A 21207-nucleotide genomic window follows, 5' to 3' on the forward strand; every position below is an offset into this window, starting at 1 on the left:
GGGGCCTCCTAGATATTCATACATCTTCTAAAGAGGGGGACCACAGAGGAGAGAGCAATTAGCTAACTAATGAATCATCCTCTGTTGCACAAATAAGCTAATTGAATTTACTTAGGAAGAAGCATTGGAGTGATCCTGCCTCTGTGATCCAGCTACCCAATCTTGGGCGAGTAACTTAAGCTCTTGGAGCCGTGGTTTTTATAAAATGAGATCCCTCCCTTTGTCAGGCCTCCCCTCACCAATCTATTATGAGGAGCAGCTGAGATCACATGCGTGCAGTCAACGTGGATACTGCAAAGAAATATTCAAATGGAAGGCATCATTATTGACTTTGCCTAAATACCAGACAATAATAAGTAAAATATTTTCCACCTCCAGTGTATTAAAATTGTAGAATAGGGAGCCAGGCTCACCCTAGATTTTAATAAGGAAACACTTCTATCAAGACTTCAGGTATGACTTAAGCAAATAAAATTAGGTCTTTAGAAGCATTTATTCTAACATGTAATTTTAAATGATTTTCTGTGCAGAATAGAAATTGACCATAAGATTAATGGGTGAGCTAATAATAAATTGGAAAACCTTAATTTATTAGCAATGGTCTTTGTTTTTATTTAAGTTACTTTTGTTTTATAAATTTTATATAATTGTCAAATATTTAGAAGTACTGGGAGAAACATCCTTTTTAAAAATGTACTGCTTTTTAAGTTCTCTCTGTGGAAACTAGAAAAGGAAGAAAAAGATTTTTATGTTCAAGACTTCCTCCTATTACTGTCAATAACAGTTAAGTGCATTTATGGAGACACGAGACAGCACAAAGATTCTTCTGTAATTCATCAGAAGGCCCATCTTAAGTATAATTACATTACACAGCTCTGCTTGGTCATTAGTTTTTGTTTAGTGACAATGTCCTTCATTTTAAATCCTTTGATGGTAATTATTTGTAACTACACCCTTGAATTCTGAAAGCATGTGTACTGCAGCCCTGGTGAACAATGGGTATTTCTGGACTACGATGCAATTGGTTTCCCATAAAAGATCATACAGGGAATGGTCTGTAACAACACTGAAAAATTTTTTTTTTTTTTTTTTTTGTGGTACGCGGGCCTCTCACTGTCGTGGCCTCTCCCGTTGCGGAGCACAGGCTCCGGACACGCAGGCTCAGCGGCCATGGCTCACGGGCCCAGCCGCTCCGCGCCGTGTGGGATCTTCCCGGACCGGGGCACGAACCTGTGTCCCCTGCATCGGCAGGCGGACTCTCAACCATTGTGCCACCAGGGAAGCCCGATACTGAAAATTTGCAAAAGGTTTCTGAGCTTGAAGTACGACCCAAAATGAGGTGTGTGGTGTTGTGTGTGTGTGTGTGTGTGTGTGTGTGTGTGTTCATACACACATGCACAATAAAAAACTAAAAGCAAGTCGTTAGGTATAAGGCATGATTTTCTTAACCCTTAATGACCATGTCACATCTTAAAGTTTTCAATGTTGCTTAAATTAAGGTTCGCTAACACATATCTTAGATTGTTTGATCTGCAAGTGAGACATTTTTGAGATATTTTTAGTTCTACCTGCCTTCTTTGTGCAGAAAAATGTCTCATCTTTGTGTATTTATTTATATACTGAGCACCCATATTGGTGCAATTGGAACAATTTAGGTGCTGAGAACATGGGCCCTGAGAGTCTTAGTTTCCGACAAGAGCAACCAGGTCAGTGACAGGGCAACAAACTTAAACCTGAATAACCTGATTATCCTCTGGCCTGTGAGAAACAGAGGGTCACCTTAACATTAAGACTCTAATGCTCAGCTTGTTACCCTTACCTGCTGATCTGGTGCCTCCTCAGAGCTGGGTGTTTCCAGGAATGCCCTACAGTATTTTCACCACTCCCCTTGGAACACATACTCTCTATCCCTCTGCTCTCCAGTGCAACTGGCAGCAACATAGACTGTGGTGTGAATATAAAGACCAACCACCCAGTCGGGGTCTCCCTGAGAGAGGGTATCCCTTCTAGCTGTTGCATTTGGACTCCAGCAAACTCTGGCATTGGGTCCTGTCATTTACTGCCGCTCTGCACCATGTCACCCATTCCGCTGTCCTTGTCTTTTCCCCTCCACTTCCCTCTCCCAGCTTTTGTTCTCTCAGGCTCTTTGGAAAGCCACATTTATGTTCTTCACATATGGGAAGTATTTTTGGTCAAAATGAAAAACCCAAAATGTGTTCCTTAGCAAAATGATTTGCGAAACAAGGCTGGCTTCAACTTGAAAGAAAAGCTTTCAGTAGGCAACCAAACCAAACAAAAATCCCACAAACCACTCTGGCCACACTGTAATTCTTATTCATAAAAGCTAAATACACTTATACTTTACATGTGTGCGTTAAATAAAGCCCCCCTTCCCAGTGCAAGAAGGTGAGTATTGGAGTCATTAAAGTTTTTATTCTCCAGCTACACATGGTTAAAGAAATCCATATAGACATTTACATTTTCCTAAAACACTGGCTTTATAGTAGGAACCAGAATTATTTTCTTAGGGATTAACCATCTGGCCAGGTTGGCACCAGAGGACACTGTGGAAACAGTATTTGTAGAGTGCCTATCATCCACATAGCACTGTGCTTGGGCCTTTAAAGAGTTTCTTCACTGAACCCTTATGACCAACATTAGGCGGTAGGTAGCAGGATTATACCATTGACAGAGGGGGGAGACTGAGGCCTAGAGGTTGAGCATCTTGCCCAAGGTTTTTCAGCCCTTCTAACAGTGCTTCTCACTGTTAAGATGCCAGAGGATTTCTAGGGTTCCCATGTTCCTTGCCTCACCTGTGTGTGTTTTCCTTTCTCTATAAAGCAGTGGGAAGCCAGGGTTGGTTTGGATAGGAGTTGCCTGAGAGAAGGACCAGCAGCCCCGCTGCTCACCCACGGCACGAGTACTCTAACTAAAGAGCAGGCTGTGGGGCTGGATTCCTCTGCAGCTGTTACAAGATGGTAACACCCAAAGCGACAGATCTGGATCCGAATCCTGTCTCCACTGCCACCTGAGGGATTCTGGGCGAGCTGTTTATGTTTTCTGAGTCTTAAGCTTTCTTAACTGGAACATGAAGTTAATGTTACCGTAAGTTATGCTATGGTAAGAATTGCAGAGAACATACAGGAAGAACTTGGCAAATAGCTACTAATTATTCACTCTTCCACCTCTGTGTTCCTAGCCAGGCACAACTTCTGCATTCACTGCTGCTTTGCTTGAGTGGACCCAGGCCTGACCTGGTTTCTAAGTCAGAGCTGATCAGTATTAGCAGCCTAAGCCTGTCTGTCTGACTGTGGTCCTGACATCTTGCCTTAGGTCCTGCTATACCTGACTTCTCCTCTGAGGTGCTGAGTCTGACGCCTCAATCCTACTCAGCCATAGCTCAAGTTCTGGCTGGGGTCTAGGTGAATGAACTGGGCTTCTTCCTGCTGCCAGAGCCTGCTGGATTGGACAGCCACACCTACCTTCACACTCTAGTCCCTGCCCAAGATCTCTATATCCTTTGGATACTGTAGAATGTTATTACAGAGCTGGCCTTTGCAACTGGGTGTGGTCATTCTACTCAAAATTTTTATTGTTAGTGTTCTGAGCATCTCCTACATGCCAGGTCCTGCAAAAAGACAGGCATGATCCAGACAATTGAGCTAGGTGCGTTACAGGTATTATTTCACTTAATCCTCATTGTGATCTGGTAAAGTAGGTACTGTGAATATCCTCATTCAAAATCTGAAGTTTAGGAAGATTGAGGGCCTTTCTCCAAGTCACACATCAAGTCAGAGGTGGAGCCAGGCCTGGAATCCCAAGCCAGGGCTCACAGCCATGACATCATAATGCTTTCCATCCAATCTGTTAACCTTCCACTGCTTCCTCCTTTTCTTGCGGTTGGATGTGCTCTATGGCGGCAGGTGCCGTCTTTTAATGTGGCACCTCTTCCAGTGTGCTGTGATCAATTTACTTGTCTCTGTTTCTCTTTAGACTGGGAGCTCCCTGAAGGCAGGGACCATGTTTTCTTTATCCCTGTACTCCAGCGCATAGCACAATAGCTGGCACAGAATAAGTCTTCAAACCTCTTCAAAGAGGTTTGAAGACTGAGCTGTAGTGGCTTTTTCTTCTCTACCTGCTGACTTATGTTGCTGAAGTTCCATATGTTCTCTATTCAAACTCATCTGAATGATGACAGCTCTAGAATCAAAACTAGCAGTTACTCTTGGGTCCAAAATGGTATGTGTGTGTGTGTATGTACATGTGTGTATGTTTGTGTTTGTATGTGTGTGTTACGGTATCAACTAAGGTAACTGTAGTTGTGTTTTCAAATACTTGTCTGTATCAAAAGCTTTTAGCCACCATGTTTCTTTTCCATACACGTTTGTCTTTATGACAGAGATATTTTTAAAGAGCATAGTCCATTAAAAAATAGAATGCTGCCCCATTTGGGTTTTGTCTTATGTTTCCTTATGATTAGATCGAGGCTATGCACTCCCAGCCAGAATGATGTTATGTCCTTTTCAGGCTATCACATCTGGAGGCCCATGATGTCTATTTACCCATCTGAAGTTAATTTTGATCACCCAATCAAGATGCTGTCCTATTTCTTCCCTGTATGGTTAACTTTCTTTTTCTTCTTGTAACTGATAAACAATCTGTGAGGAGACATTTTAAGACCATGCATATATCCTGTTACTCATCAAAATTTCCTCCTGGAGAACAGTATGGAGGTTCCTTAAAAAATTAAAAATAGAACTATCATATGGCCCAGCAATCCCACTACTGGGCATATACCCCGAGAAAACCGTAATTCAGAAAGAGTCATGTACCACAATGTTCATTGCAGCACTATTTACAATAGCCCAGAGATGGAAACAACCTAAATGTCCATCATCGGATGAATGGATAAAGAAGATGTGGCACATACATACAATGGAATATTACTCATCCATAAAAAGAAACGAAATTGAGTTATTTGTAGTGAGGTGGATGGACCTAGAGTCTGTCATACAGAGTGAAGTAAGTCAGAAAGAGAAAAACAAATACCGTATGTTAACACATACATATGGAATCTAAAAAAAAAAATGGTTCTGAAGAACCTAGGGGCAGGACAGGAATAAAGACACAGACCTAGAGAATGGACTTGAGGACACGGGGAGGGGGAAGGGTAAGCTGGGACAAAGTGAGAGAGTGGCATGGACATATATACACTACCAAACGTAAAATAGTTAGCTACTGGGAAGCAGCCGCATGGCACAGGGAGATCAGCTCGGTGCTTTGTGACCACCTAAAGGGGTGGGATAGGGAGGGTGGGAGGGAGACGCAAGAGGGAGGAGATATGGGGATATATGTATACGTATAGCTGATTCACTTTGTTGTACAGCAGCAACGAACACACCATTGTACAGCAATTATACCCCAATAAAGATGTTAAAAAAGAAAAATAATTTCCTCCTGGATCCATTGATGATCCCTGCCTGCACCTATCTTAAAGTGATGTTTGCAAGATGACTATTCTGCAGTTAAATGCAGTATCTGAGTCTAAACTGGATCCTACTCAGGAGAGAAAAATGCCATAATAGACGTTATTGAATTATTGACAAAACTGGAATATGAATAGATTAAATAAAAGTGCTATATAAATATTAAGTCTACTGAAATTTACTCTCAAGTGATTCATAAAAATTGGTGTGTATATATGTATTCATATGTATACAAATATATATATATATATATATACACACACACACACGCATATAGAGAGAGAACATATAAATGAGAAAGCAGATAGGATAACCATTCAAAGGTAAAAGTTAGGTACATGGGTGTTCCCTGTATTATTCCTATTCTTGCAGTTTTTCTGTAAGTTTGAAATTATTTCCAAATAAAAAGTTAGTAAGTTTTTAGCCACCTATAGAATAAACATTAGATGTCCTACCTGAAGTTAAGTCTTTAGTGGCTGACATTGAATCAGTTACCAAGGACAGTTTCTCCTGGATTGAATGATCCCCAAGTTCTAGTCCCATAGGAGATCCTATGACTCTTGGTGAAGTTTCTGTCTCCATGATGCTGCCTGTGGAAACTACCAAGTAAATAACGGTGGTATTGTGAAATGGAAGACTCTAGTTCTGGTTGCACACATCTCAGTTTTCTTTATTAAAAAGAAAATACAGAAATGATGAAATGATACCTAAGGGCCTTAAATATAAGGTGAAATGACAGAGGCCCCTGATGCAATGACATGAAACCTGGCATCCGCCCGTGCAAGCTCAGTTCAGTCCCCTTTCATGATGGATGCATACTCCTTCTGGTGTTCAACCAGCTTTAGGAATACTTGATATTTCTTGTCATAATATCTGCAGGAGAAAAATAAATATGTTGGATGATCTCAAGCAAGACTGTTATGCTGCTTCCCCTGACATCTAGAAGAACAGAAGTGTCATCTGTTACAGTTTTGCAGACACTTCCCATTTTTTGGATGCCGACAGCATCCTGAGTCACATGTTTCACACTCACTACCTTTAACCTCCATGGGCGAACCTACATCTCCATTTTAGAGGTAAAGGTTTTAGAGCTGAGATTTGCTCAAAGAGGCAAATCTAAAATAGTATTGCTAAAACTTGGCAGAGCTGGAATTCAAACTCAGGGCTATCTGACTTCAAAGCCTCCACTACAACACAGTGGAAGTGCCAGGCTTGACACAGGGCCTTTCACATTCCCAGCTTCAATAAGTATTTCATATATGATTACCCGACACCGCCCCCCCACCCCCCCACCACCAGTTTAGTGACTGGTTTAACGTCACAGCCTGACCAGGGATGCGACTGAACATTTTAATCACCCTTTGCACATTCCACACCTACATTTCCTTTGCAGACTCCTTTATCTGGGAGTAAAACCCCATGAGAATGTGACTAACACCTTTCCTGGAGCTGTGCCCTGCCTTCCGGGCATCCCACAGAGGGCCCTTTTCTCCTGTACTATCCAGCTGAGTCTTCAGATAAGACCTGTTAGAACTGGTGTTGGCCATGAGTTAGAAGGCAGAGCAGCTGAAGCTACCTTGGCATCACAATCTTGAAAAGGACAATAGTACCTAAGACAAATTATACTTGGAGACGGCAGCTTGGCCCTTATTCCTCTTGGCTGGGAGGAGCTGACGTGAGGTAAAGGGTTCATGAACCCTGTCTAGCATGTCTTGGGAGGTTCTGGGGTGCTCTGAAAAGAAGTCCTCGTGAAGGAGCATTGGTGCAAGCTTGGGAATTGGGGGAGAGAGAGAGTGTAAGAGTAACCCTGAATGCACACAGGGACTTCTACCTGTAACATGCAGAGCTAAACAGATTAATAGGAACACCCCTGCCCGGCATTTCTACCTTAAGAATTCTGGTAACTTAAGAGCCGTGATGGGGCCACACACAGGGTTAAGAGGTGGACTCTGAGGCCTGGGTTTGAATCTCAGCTTGGCCCCATTACTAGCTGTGTGACCATGGATATTTTACTTAATCTCTTTGTTCCTAAATGTCTCTATTTGTAAATGAGAAAAATTACAAGACCTACCTCAATAGAGGTAATGGGAACTGTTATGTGAACTAAATGAGGTAGTATTTGAGAAGAACTTAGAACAGTGCCTGACTCACAGCAAGTGATATCAATGCTAGTTATGGTTACTACTTAAAAAATTAACATTCCAATATTACCATCAATCTCACTATATGTAGATTATACTAAAACCCACTCTATGAGCCTCCAAATTTATTAATCATAGAATGATTTGGGGGACATCAATTTTCTTCTTCAAATGCTACTCTCTGACAATCTAACGTCAAGCAATTTTTTCACTATATGAGATGGATTTTCTGACTTTGGGAAACTTCTAGAAGGAAGCTTCGGTCAGTACTCTTTCTCATACACTTAAAGATTTCTAATTTTAATACTGACAACTTTGCAGCAACTTTGTTCATTGGCCTTATTCTTTGTACAGTGGGAAAAGCATCGGCTTTCCAGGCAGAGAAGCCTAGGTGATTTGGGGCAACTCCTTTAAATGGTCTGAGCCTCAGTTTCCCTGCTGTAAGAGGGATGATAACAGTACCTACGTCACAGAGTGACTGAATTTTAAACATGAACAGGAAACATGATGCGGACTGTCAAGTGCTTACACGATGTGAGCTAATGTTGTTCTTACATCCTTCTATTAACCTGAAATGTCAAAAGATGGAGAGACTATATTTTTCCTTTTTTATACATGGGAAGCTGAGGTCCAAGGTGCTTCTTTCCCTGTGCTTTTTATTTTCCAATTTTTAAAATTGTGATAAAATATGCATAACATGAAAGTTACCATTTTAGCCACTTTTAAGCGCACAGTTCAGTGGCATTAAGTACATTCCTATTATTGTGCAGCTGTCACCACCATCCGTCCGTAGAACTCTTTTCACCTTGCAGAACTAAAACTCCACCCATTAAGTAATAACTCTCCATTCTCCCCTTCTCCCTAGCCCCTGGCAACCAACACTCTATTTTCTGTCTCCATGAATTTGATTATGCCAGGTACCTCATATAAGGGGAATCATACAATATTTGTCATTTTGTGACTGGCTCTTTTCACTAACATAATATCCTCAAGGTTCATCCGTGTTGTAGCATATTTCAGAATTCCCTTCCTTTTTAAGGTGGAATAATATTCTACTGTATGCATATTCCCCTTTTTCTTTATCCATTCATCTGTCAATGGACACTTGGGTTGCTTCCATGTTTTAGCTACTGTGAATAATGCTGCTATGAACATGGGTGCATAAATATCTCTTTGAGACCATGATTTCAGTTCTTCTGGGCACATACCCAGAAGTGGAATTTCTGGGTTATATGGTAATTCTATCTCACACTTTTGAGGTACCACCATACTATTTTCCACAGTGGCTGCACCATTTTACTACCAACAGTGTGCAAGGGATCCAATTTTTCCACATCCTTGTCAACACTTATTATTTTCTGGTTTTTTGACAGTAGCCATACTAATGGGTATAAATTGGTATCTCATTGTAGTCTTGATTTGTATTGCCCTAATGATTAGTGGTGTTGAGCATCTTTTCATGTGCTTATTGGCCATCTGTATATCATTTTTGGAGAAATGTCTATTCAAGTCCTTTGCCCATTTTTGATTTAGGTCGTTGGCTTTTTGGTTATTGAGTTTTAGGAGTTCTCTGTATATGGATATTAATCCTTATCAGACATATGATATATAAACGTTTCCTTCCATTCTTAGGTCTGTGTGGCACAGACCTAAGTAAGTGTTCTATACAGACAAGAACGGGATTTGAGTCAAGGAGATGTTGAGTGTAGCTCAGAAGGAAACTGGCTCTTTCCACTTTCAAATCTTCAGGCCGCCTGCAGATGGTGCTAGAGCATCGTGTGTGCCTCTCTCACAGCGGCTGACAGCAAGCCGCCAAGGATTCTTTTCAAAAGAACGTAAGCTGTGACAAAGCGAGAGAGTCGCATGGACATATATACACTACCAAAAGTAAAATAGATAGCTGGTGGGAAGCAGCCGCATAGCACAGGGAGATCAGCTCGGTGCTTTGTGACCACCTAGAGGGGTGGGATAGGGAGGGTGGGAGGGAGGGAGATGCAAGAGGGAGGAGATATGGGAACATGTGTATATGTATAACTGATTCACTTTGTTATAAAGCAGAAACTAACACACCATTGTAAAGCAATTATACTCCAATAAAGATGTAAAAAAAAAAAAAAGAACATGTGGAATCTACTCAAAGAACTTAAAAACAGACTTCCCTCAAGAGTCTTCAGAGGGTCAGTGAAGAGATGGAGAAGAATAATCTGTTTCTAACTTCAACAAAAGAGAGATGCTGCTAGCCCAGGGCTCCCACTGCCATGGGGAACTCAGTTCTCTCCATGTTCCTGCATTGAGCTCCCCCATGTAAGGGCCTGCTCCACTCATCCTGGTATTTAGAGAGGGGTTTATATTCAGAGGATTAACAGCCCAACTCCATTTGGAGACTTGCTTTAAGAAAATAAAAAGATACTGGATGGCTTTTTCCATGGACATTTCCACTCTGTTAAATGTCAGTTATGCTTTGGTGGGATCAGCACCTTTGCCTGTCCATTGTATAAGGTGGAATTTGCTTTTATGTCTTAACCTCAAATACTTTCCTAAAATGATAAAAGCCACTTGCACAATTGTTCCTTCATCTCTAAACTCACTACCAGTGACTCAATATAGGTCCTTTTCCTCTCTCAGCTGGATTGTTGAAAAACTTTTCATCTGGTCTCTCCTACCCTTAGGCCCTCTAACGCATCCTCTAAGAGGATTTTTCTAATATCTGCATCTGACCAGGTCCCACCACTGCCTAAAGTTCAGTATCTCCATTTCACCAGTAGGATGAAGTCTGAGGTCCTTAGCACAGCCTCAAAGCTCATTATGAGAGGACCCACTCTGTTCCCCCCCAACACCCAATTTCACTCCCTGCCATCTCCCATCTCATACTTTGCATTTCAGAATTATGAGTTGTTGATAGTTTCCTGAATATACGATGCTGTTACCACCTTTATAACTTTGCCTGTGTTATTCCTCTACTGACAAAGTGCTTTTCGGTTTTGGCCTGACAACTTCTTTTAAGCATTTAAAGTCAGCTAGACTTAACGTCCTCTCAAAAGCTTTGCCTCACTCCTACAGGGTCAAATTCTTTTCTGTTTTGGGTTACTTTGTCACCTGGTAATACTTCTATTATATAACATATCCCTTTGGCTCGAAATGATCTACTGCATAAATAAGATTGTCTTATTCCCTTCTAAATCCTGCCTAGATGCCAAAGAGCATAATGCCTTGAAGATAGCAGGCACTCAATAAATTAGCGTTTGTGAATTGGGGTTAAAACGTTAATCAAAGTTATGCTGACGTACTGTACAGTATAGGGAACTATACTCAATATTTTATAATAACCTATAAAGGAAGAGAATCTGAAGAAGAATATCTCTCCCTCTCTCTCTCTCTCTCTCTCTCTCTCTATATATATATATATATATATATAAAATCACTGTGCTGTATACCTGAAACAGGATATTGTAAATTAACTATACTTCAATTTAAAATAAAAGTCATGTTGTAGCCCTCAAAGTCACATGATGCAAAGGGCGGAAGAACAGACAGATGCTACCGTGTGGAAGACATAAGAGATCCCCATTTTAGAACAGAGGAGACCAGATTTACTGCTAATGAGCTAGGGAAAAAAACATTGGTTTGAGAGTTCAAAAGTTTGGATTTGAGCTCCAGGTCTGGCCCTATCTAGCTCCGTGATCTCGGGGAACTGAAAGTGACTTTACGTCTCTGAGACTTAGTTTTATCAACTATTAAATGAAAGGCCTGGCTTGCTGACCCCTGTGGTTTATTCCGGCTCTAAAGTTGCATGTGTCTGTTGTCCTCACTCCTCAGCACTGTGCATAGAAAACATATAAACTTACCTTTTATCCTCACGTCTAGGAAACACAACTTTCCCAACTTTGCTCATTCTTGCCATTGCCTCCTGTCAAATGGAAAACAGAACACACAGAACTAAGTTGGAAAGTTAATACCAATGTGAGGCCTGTCACAGGCAAGAACATTCTTTTTTTTTTTTTAGTAAATTTATTTATTTATTTTTGGCTGCGTTGGGTCTTCATTGCTGAGCGTGGGCTTTCTCTAGTTGTGGCGAGCGGGGGGCTACTCTTCCTTGTGATGCGCGGGCTTCTCATTGCGGTGGCTTCCCTTTGTTGTGGAGCACGGGCTTTAGGTGCACGGGCTTCACTAGCTGTGGCACGCCGACTCATTAGTTGTGGCTCCCGGGCTCTAGAGCGCAGGTTCAGTAGTTGTGGCACACGGGATTAGTTGCTCCGCGGCATGCGGGATCTTCCCGGACTAGGGCTTGAACCCGTGTCCCCTGCGTTGGCAGGTGGATTCTTAACCACTGAGCCACCAGGTAAGTCCCAGCAAGAACATTCTAATTAGAATTTACTTCCCTTAAGAGATTCGGTGAGTCCATTTTTTTTTTTTTCAACTTACTTTCTCTGGTGATAAGATTAAAATCCAGTGAACATTAAAGGTTACATCTAGGACCACACAGCCTGGGCTTAATAAATTGTTGCCTATTGAGACCTCAAGGGCATAAACAACCTGGAAGGCAAAGGACTTTTATTATGGCTTGCAGGGTGTGGTGGGAATGAATTATTTCCCCTTTGCATTACCTGGACACAAGGGCTTGAGAAGGCAACATAATCAGCCACTGAGCACGTTGTCTGCTTAACTCACAACAGCAGTGACTGAACAGAAGCCGCTCTGCGCCTGTACTTTAAGACAGAATGTTTAAGACCTCTTCATTTCACTTTTAGTTCTTTTTTCCAGTAGTCTCTCCAACTGTGCATATACAGATGTGAGACCTCTGGGCTGACTCTAATGGACTTGACCTTAGGACTTTCTTGTCTTTACCATGCGGTTAGCGGGCAGTCAGCAAGTTGCAGTGTCTTGGTGGACACAGTCAGAGTGAACAGCAGCAAGATCAACCATAGATTGTGTTGGCTCCATTATATGAATGGAGAGGTCAAGTTTCCTCGGGTAGTCTCCCAATGCTATTAAGTTTATGGGAAAGTTAGGGGGAATGGAGTAAACCCAAACTTTGGATTCCAAAGACTTACCTGGGGAGATTGCAAGCAACAGCATGACAAAGCTCCTCAGAATAGGTCCTGTCTTAGGAACAGCTATTGAACTCTTATTGTAAAGGATGTAGTCATTCTGAGGTCACATATGTACAACTTCTTACTCTCTCTCTCTATTAATTACTCAATATGTACAGACACTGTGCTAGGGATACAGATTTGCATAAGATATACTCTTTGCCCTGGAGAAACTCACACACGAGCAGAGGAGGAAAGAAATGTAAAGAGCTGACTACCACACAGAAAGTGAAAGGCCCTGGGTACCTTCAAAACGTATCCAAGTGTTTCCTTGCCCATCCTTACCGACTTACTTATGATTTATTTATTTATACACACACACACACACACACACACACATATACAGATATATTTAATTATATAATTATATAAATAATATATTTGTTATTTATCACTAATTCCTTTTTGACAACCTGTGTACTTATTGGTTTATGTGTTCCTTCTCTCCCTCTCCATTCCTTGTTCTAACCAAAATGTAAGCTACACAGTCTGGGAGCTTTGTCTATTTCCTGCTTAATCTCAGTACCTAGAATATTCATAAAATGTATTGAGCCCCTTCTATGTGCCAAGCACAGCATCCAATATATATGGAATACAGAGATGAAGAATGAATGGGTCCTTTCATCAAAGAGCTCACCACAGAATGGAAAAGACATTTACTGTGATCAAAATAGAGTGTGACAAATACTATGCTAGAAGCAGATAAACTTCTTTTCAATAGTTATTCAAGGATTAAGAAACTTGATGCTTTTTCAGCTGCTAATCACTTACACATATTTCCAATCTGGCAAGGATGTCCTACCAATTCTTCCCCAAGGACGCCATGGACATTCTGAACTAGTTATCTGGTTTCCTAGCCCCCAGTGGATTTAAACGTGTTGTTTGGGAGATCAGAGATGCTGAGAGTAGCAAGCACACTGACAGCAGAAAGAAATGGTAGCCTTATTCAGGAGGAAATTTGAAAAATTATGAAAAATTATTGAAAAGGGAATCAAGGTGAAAGGATAAGAACCAACGAAGGTCAGACTGGGGCCATTCTGCAAAACAGCAAAAACATCTTAGTGTGGTCAGTGCCGTTCCACTTAACAAGAATATTTTAAGAGCTCTGCTCACCCCAACATATGTCATAACATTTTCCTTCATAAATTAAGTTCTGATTCCCTTAAAGTAAGCCCCATGTCTTGCTGAGATGGTCTCAGCCATCCCCATCGCCAACTTTGCCACTGGTTCTCTTGTTTTGGTATTGCTTCTTCCTTCATAGCGGTGCTCTGCTCTGCCTATTTTAGGGAGGACCCCGCCTCCTCCTGCCTGCCTCCTCTGAAGCTTGAAAATTCCCTAGGGGAATACTCCTCGGGTTGTGCTTAGGCTTCAGACTGGAGCCGACATTCCAGGACTGCCTTCATGGGTGGGATCCAGGAAACCTGTATTAGAGAAGGAGCTCCATAAATGTCACTTTCCTTCCCACTGTAACAGATGTGTGGACACAGGGCAGATAGCAGGGAATTCTTCCTTCCTTTCTTCACGTTACCTTTGCTTATTTTTAAAATAAATTATTGAGAAATAACAGTGATAGGCATTTCAAAGGTTTAAAAAGAGGTTATTTTGTTTCTCAAAAAAGTACAGAGTTAAATATTAAACTTAGCTCAGGTGTTGATTCCACAGTAGGTTTTTCCTGACTCATCCCCACTACCTGCCTCCCACCTAGAATGAGTTACTTGCTCCCCAAGCAACTTGTGCTTCCATCTATCACAGCATTTATGATACGGCACCACAATTCTTTGTTAGCACATCAGCTGCCCCAACTAGACTCCTGCTTCTTAAGGCAGGAACTGTTATAATTGTTTCTACTGACAAACTCAGCATCTGGTGTATCGTATGCGCTCAGCGAATAGTCTACGGGATAAATGAACTTAAGGACTGTACACGTGAAAGAATGCTGAAATGGAAGCTTTGTCTGAGATCTAAAGTTGACAGACATGAGATACCAAAGTGAGCTGGAAACAGACCACCCTGAAGAATTTGAAAAAAAGCATAGTTGAGGACCCATAAATCAACTCAAACCTTTCATCCATGTGGAAGGTCAGAAAAAGAGATGGATTTTTTAGGAGACAGCTGTATGTTGACTGAGCATCAGGCCTTCTAGGGGAGAGGTGAGAGTATGGCCTCACTGACGCCACAGGGATCTGGATGTGTATCCCTGAGGGTGTGAGACACGGTGGGTTGAGTGTGGCTCCTGTCTGGAGCAGAAGCGCTGGCTGGCAGCTTCAGTGTAGCAGTGAAGGAGTGTTGCCCTGGGATCAGCCAGCACTGCCAGAACGTGTCAGACTCCAAAAGGCATGACTGTTTCCCATGAGCCTGAGGTGGCCACAGGTGAGAGGGCTTCCTGGGTTGCCTCAGATCCTGTCCAGTATGGCCACCTAATGAGGCAGAGGGAGCCTGCATAAAGAAGCTTGAGGCAAACTACTGGATTTTTTTTTTTATAAATTTATTTATTTATTTTTGGCTGCGTTGGGTCTTTGCTGCTGCTCACGGGCTTTCTCTAGTTGAGGTGAGCGGGGGCCAATCTTCGTTGCAGTGTGCATGCGGGCTTCTCATCGCGGTGGCTTCTCTTGTTGAGCAGCACGGGCTCTAGGCACACGGGCTTCAGTAGTTGTGGCACATGGGCTCAGTAGTTGTGGCTCGTGGTCTAGAGTGCAGGCTCAGTAGTTGCGGCACGCAGGCTTAGCTGCTCCACGGCAGGTGGGATCTTCCCAGACCAGGGCTCGAACCCGTGTCCTCTGCATTGGCAGGCAGATTCTTAACCACTGTGCCACCAAGGAAGCCCCCTACTGGATTTCTAAGGAATTAAAAGAGCAAGCAATCTACTAGAATAGAGGAGGGACAAGGACAGGATACAGTGAGAGGTTTCCAGAAGTGGAAAGTCTCCAAAAAAAAAATCTACAATGGAGCCTAGCTGTAAACACCTATTAAACTTAGCATGAAGTCCATTTATGACAACGCTGATCAAGATAAGAACTTTCCTACACCCCTGAGCTCTCTTCCCTTACACCTTCCAACCACCTCAGAAGAACAAGAAAAAAGCTAATATATACTGGAGAGAAAGTGAATGAGGAACAAAGAAGAATCTGATCACAGCCAACTCCTCACATTTGCAACAGTCCCAGCTGGAGGAGTGAGGGGTTGTCTTAACTTTGGATAAAAAATGAAGTGGTGGGGCTTCCCTGGTGGTGCAGTGGTTGAGAGTCCGCCTGCCGATGCAGGGGACACGGGTTCGTGCCCCGGTCCAGGAAGATCCCACATGCTGCGAAGCGGCTGGGCCCATAAGCCATGGCTGCTGAGCCTGTGCGTCCGGAGCCTGTGCTCTGCAACGGGAGAGGCCACAACAGTGAGAGGCCCGTGTACAGCAAAAAAAATAAAATAAAATAAGTGGTGATTATTATATATTCCTTGGTATTCTAATGTTTGAAGTTTGGTTATGTCTCATCACTTAAAGGGACTATCAAACTTGTATTATCTAAGTGACTTTCTATTTATCTAAGAAAGTAATGGAACTAACAGAATTTTTAATCAGGGCAGAGAGAAACTAGCTCTACTGCACAAGTGTAAAGGGACAGTGAGAGTAAAAAAAACAGTTGTTTTTCAATTCTATCTCAGAAACTGTGTTACACATGTATAATAAACAATGGAAGAAAATATATTAAAATATTAACAGGTTCAAGAGCATGGGTGATAGCTTTTTCTATTGTTAACTTGTTTTTTTCTGTCTTCTAAACTTTATATAGCGCCATATAGGGATTTGATCATTTGAAGGAAAATAAAACTGTACTGCACTCTAAAAAAAAGTTATGGGCTTCCCTGGTGGTGCAGTGGTTAAGAATCCCCCTGCCAATGTAGGGGACACGAGTTCAAGCCCTGGTCCAGGAAGGTCCCACGTGCCACAGAGCAACTAAGCCCGTGCGCCACAACTACTGAGACTGTGCTCTAGAGCCCGCGAGCCACAACTACTGAAGCCTGAACGCCTAGAGCCCGTGCTCCGCAACAAGAGAAGCCACTGCAATGAGAAGCCCGTGCACAGCAACAAAGAGCAGCGCCCCCCCTCGCCGCAACTAGAGAAAGTCCATGCATAGCAATGAAGCCCTGATGCAGCCAAAAATAAAATAAATAAATTTATATTTAAAAAAATTATGCTTCTACAGGCAGTCAAAATGACTTGTGCTCACTCCCCTCTCTCCTGGGACACAGGGCTCACTAAGGGTATTTGACACAATATGGAGAATGCCCAGAGAATCAGTGCTGTCATCAGAAACAGCACTGCTGAGTTTTCCCATTTCTCCAAATAATTAACATAAAACTGAAACCTCATGAACCCACTGGCTGCAGTAAATCTGGAAATTACCATAGCACAACAATATGAATTTATTATGGAAATGCTGACATGTGCTAAATATAGTCACCCCCCACAATATATTTCTGTTCAAAGGGTTTATTTGAAGTTGGCCTCAAAATTCATACTTTTTGTCAGCAGGCAGGAGTCGGACAATCTGGATTTGTAGTACACTACGCTCTTTGGGAGTCTAGACAGCACAACTAAGACAGGGACTTTTCTCTTTCCTTTTTGCCCACACAATGAAAGCTTTTAAAAACAAAATATTTGGTAAAATCGCCTTTTAATCACTTCTTTTCTTTCTCTCTATAAGGCCGAGCTATAAATAAACCATGAAAGTTCACATTTGATTGTCACTTCTGAAAGCAAGTGTAAGAGTTTCTGCAGGAAAAAATAGGAGCCCTGTACCAAGTCCATGAAAGACTGCATTCATGGGGTTTGGCCCTTTGCTGCCGTGTCAAGGCCGAGATACCAGTCCGCACACGCTGCTCACCACTTCCCTGGGAGCAGCACGGGCAGACACCAGGCCTGTGTGGGCACAGGGAACTCCCAGTTCTCACGTGTTAACGGCCTGGCTTGGGAGCCACCAAAGGGCTCTAGGCTACACTGGGTGAGGTACCCAGGGAAGTTAGGTTCAAGAAAGAAAGGAGCTCTTCACCCGTGGAGAAGATGGGGATTCCACGAGTGGCAGACACAGGAATGTTGGCAATTTGGGGAGAAGGTGATCTGATACCTTCTCTCCCACCCAGCGGGAGGGGAACAATGGCCTTAAGACTTTGGGAAGGCTGGCAGGCAGTCTAGACCAAGGCACCAAAGGGCACTCACTGCAAGCTTGGCCATGTCCAGAGTCACGGTCTACAGGGAAGAATAACCAGTACCTGGCCTGGTGGGACCTATACTGTCAACTCCCTGAAGGCAGGAACCATGTTACTGAGGGTCTCATGCCTAACACGGTCCTAGCACTTAACAGCTGCTTGGTTAATGTTTGCTGAGCTGCTGAATGAAAGGGTGATGACTTTCACGACAGAGGAGATGGGAGATCATCTAATGGTGTTTCTAAAATGGCATACATGTGCTCCAAGGAGTGCCGGAGATGATCTGTTAAGATTCCAGAAGAAAATATTGGAAGTGCCATTTATATGACTTTTAGTCTAAAGAAATTAATTCAAGTTTAATATGCAGATTGTCACCAGATCCATCAGTTGGTCCACACATCAGACAGTCATGAGTGAGTAAGATGTGTGAGGTGTCCTAAGGGAAGGGTGAGAGCTCTACAACACCAGGGATGACAGCATGGCACTCCATTCTATGTCCCCAGCTTCCAGGGCTTTGCTACATATCATCATTTACATGTTCCAGGTTGGTAGGTTTCTAGGTATTATCTAATTTTATTTAAATAAACCCTCACAAAATGGGCAAGCAGCTGAGAAAGATTCAACCAATGGATTAAAGGCAATGGTGATAATTCAGATTCAAGGAAACAAAAAAACGATGATACTTTTACTAACTTGGTGCTAGCTCTTCATATTATAAGATGAAAACAATGAAGATCTAGTCAGATAAGACAAGAATTGGGAAAAAAAATCAAAATTATCAAGAATACTGTTTGTTGTCCATCATCAGATGAATGGATAAAGAAGATGTTTTATACACACACACACACACACTGGACTATTACTCAGCCATAAAAAAAGAATGCAATTGTGCCATTTGCAGCAATGTAGATGGACCTAGAGAATATTATGCTTAGTGAAATAAGTCAGATAGAGAAAGACAAATACTCTATGATATCACTTATATGTGGAATCTAAAAAATAATACAAATGAATGTATGTGTAAAACAGAGACAGACTCACACATATAGAGAACAAACTAGTGAGTACCAGTGGGGAAAGGGAAGGGAGGCTGGGCAAGATGGGGGTAGGTGATTAAGAGAAACAAACTACCATATATAAAATAGATAAGCAACAAGCATGTATTGTACAGCACAGGGAAGCACAGCCATTATCTTGTAATAACTTTTAATGGAGTATAATCTGTAAAAATACTGAATCTCTATGCTGTACACTTGAAACTAATATAATATAGTAAAGCAACTATATGTCAATTAAAAAGAAGAAAAACAAAGAACACTGTTTGAGATATAAATACAGAGACATATTCAAAATCGTTTAGAAATTATCAATAATCATTTAAAAAAATCATTAAAAACTCACCTGGCCATAAACAGTGTACCTTTAGATACTGCATAATGTCAGTATGATGACCTCACTATAAAATAACATTTTATTTCAGCTATATTTCAGCTGTTTTATAGTGTAAATAATCTACAAGCACAGTAGAATATGTATATGCTTTATCGTAAATAAGTTTGCATGTATTTAGCATGTAAGCTCAAAACTTTTTTAACTGATGGAGTACATGATCCAAAAAACAAGGCATTCATTGGCCCAGCAACCAACTTCCATGGCCGTTGCTAGGTTACTGGTTTAGCCAACATTTTGCAGGTGCTTTCTCTGTGCTGTGCACTGTACGAACTGCTTTATGTACATGACCCTTTAAATTCTCAAAACGACTTCATGACACAGATATCATCATCTATCCCCACTTTATCAACCAAGAAGTGAACAGAGTATGAGGAAATTGCCCAAGGTCAGAAAGCGAATATGCAGTAAAGCCAGAATTCCGACTCCAGGCCTTTGCTTAACCCTACACTCAGACCCAACACTCCTGTTCTCTCTGCAATGCAAAAAGCCTGATGCTTGCGTTCCCTGGACTTGCATTCAAATCACACTTCTGCTGCTTATTAGCTGCGCCATCTCCTTGGGTGAGAATGAGTGTGTGTGCGTGTGTGAGACACACCAATACAGTACACTGTACCTTTTTTCAGAGATGCTGACACATAGTTCTGAAATACATGAATCTGACTTCTTGAGGAGCTCTGACTCATTTTACTGGAACAACAAGTTCACATGTTAATGTGTGGGCTGAGGCACATGATCCCTCCGTAGAAAAACAAAGTATAGCAATGTGATTTTCCTCCAACAAGCATTAAGAAATGGCTAGTTGTTCTGCTATTTGTTTTGTTTTGTTCTGTTTTTCTTTTGACACAGTCATCGTTTGACCTGCACCTGGTATTCTGTGTAACCTCCATGACAACAATGTCAATTGAGAAGCAGGAAGTAGTTAGAGAAGGGAAAGAGTGGGATAGGTCTTCATCACTAATCATGACGTGAAGACTCACACCTCATTTATAATTTTAAATACATGGTATCAATCTACATACCTACCTACGCATCCACATCCACACACATACATATATCTTATTTATTAGGGTGTTGATTACATGGGTGTACACATTTATCAAACTTCATCAAACTGTACACTTAAGATCTGTGAATTTCACTTTATGTACACTGTATCTCAATGTAAAAGAATGTAAAAGAAAAAACACTGTGCTTGTTATAAGTATGTGATGGTATATTTATATTTTATTTTCCATTATAGAATGCCTACAAAATGGAAATAAAAATTTTCAAATGCTTATTTCTCCAATATTCACTCTAAAATACACCTTGGATTAGGCTCTTGATCATAAAGGAGGGGTAGGGGTGGGGCACTCTCCAATTTTGCAGGAAATGGAGATGCTAGTGGAAAGGTGTTAGGTTGTAGAGATAAATAGGCTTAGGATCATATCTGGGCCCTGCGACTTACCAGATGTGTGAGCTAAGCCTCAGTGTTCCCATCTATAAAGTGGAAATAATAATGTCTACTCACAGCTTTGTTAAACATTCAAGTATCCCAATCTCTGACCAACATCCTAACTGGCACCCTAACAACAGTGAGGACCAGTCAGAGTGATTTTTCAGAACGACACTCCGACTATCACCAACTGCCACAGTTTGGAGTCAGGCTTTACCACTTGCTGCATTATCATGGACAAATGACTTAACTTCTTTATGCCTGTTTCCTGTCTAAAACTGTGGATGGAACAGTATGCCTCTAGTAGGACTGTTCTGAGGACCACGTGAGTTATTTCAGGCAAAGCACTTAGAATAGTCCAGCACATGGTAAATGCTCCATAAACTTTACATATTTATTATTCC

At 41.7% G+C, this 21207-nt stretch overlaps 1 protein-coding gene across 11 annotated transcripts in view; it reads right to left on the reverse strand.

The window, feature by feature from the left end:
• Window positions 1-447: 447 nt before the first annotated feature.
• FGGY (FGGY carbohydrate kinase domain containing) overlaps window positions 448-21207 on the reverse strand; it is a 418604-nt gene continuing 397844 nt past the window's right edge. For 3 of the 11 annotated variants that reach the window (XM_022575806.3, XM_089921908.1, XM_089921917.1), the window contains 2 exons: window positions 11473-11534; window positions 5468-6359 (listed from right to left, as the gene is read on the reverse strand). In XM_022575806.3, coding sequence (XP_022431514.1) covers window positions 6278-6359; window positions 11473-11534 — 144 coding nt within the window. In that variant the 3' untranslated portion in view covers window positions 5468-6277. Of the gene's footprint in view, window positions 6360-11472; window positions 11535-21207 lie in introns of all 11 variants that reach the window. The other 8 variants (XM_089921931.1, XM_089921934.1, XM_089921925.1 and 5 more) reach the window with 6 other exon arrangements.

This window comes from Delphinapterus leucas, chromosome 1 (assembly GCF_059928025.1).
Source record: "Delphinapterus leucas isolate spDelLeu-1000000601 "Yukka" chromosome 1, BTC_Dleu_Yukka2, whole genome shotgun sequence".
Taxonomy (NCBI): domain Eukaryota; kingdom Metazoa; phylum Chordata; class Mammalia; order Artiodactyla; family Monodontidae; genus Delphinapterus; species Delphinapterus leucas.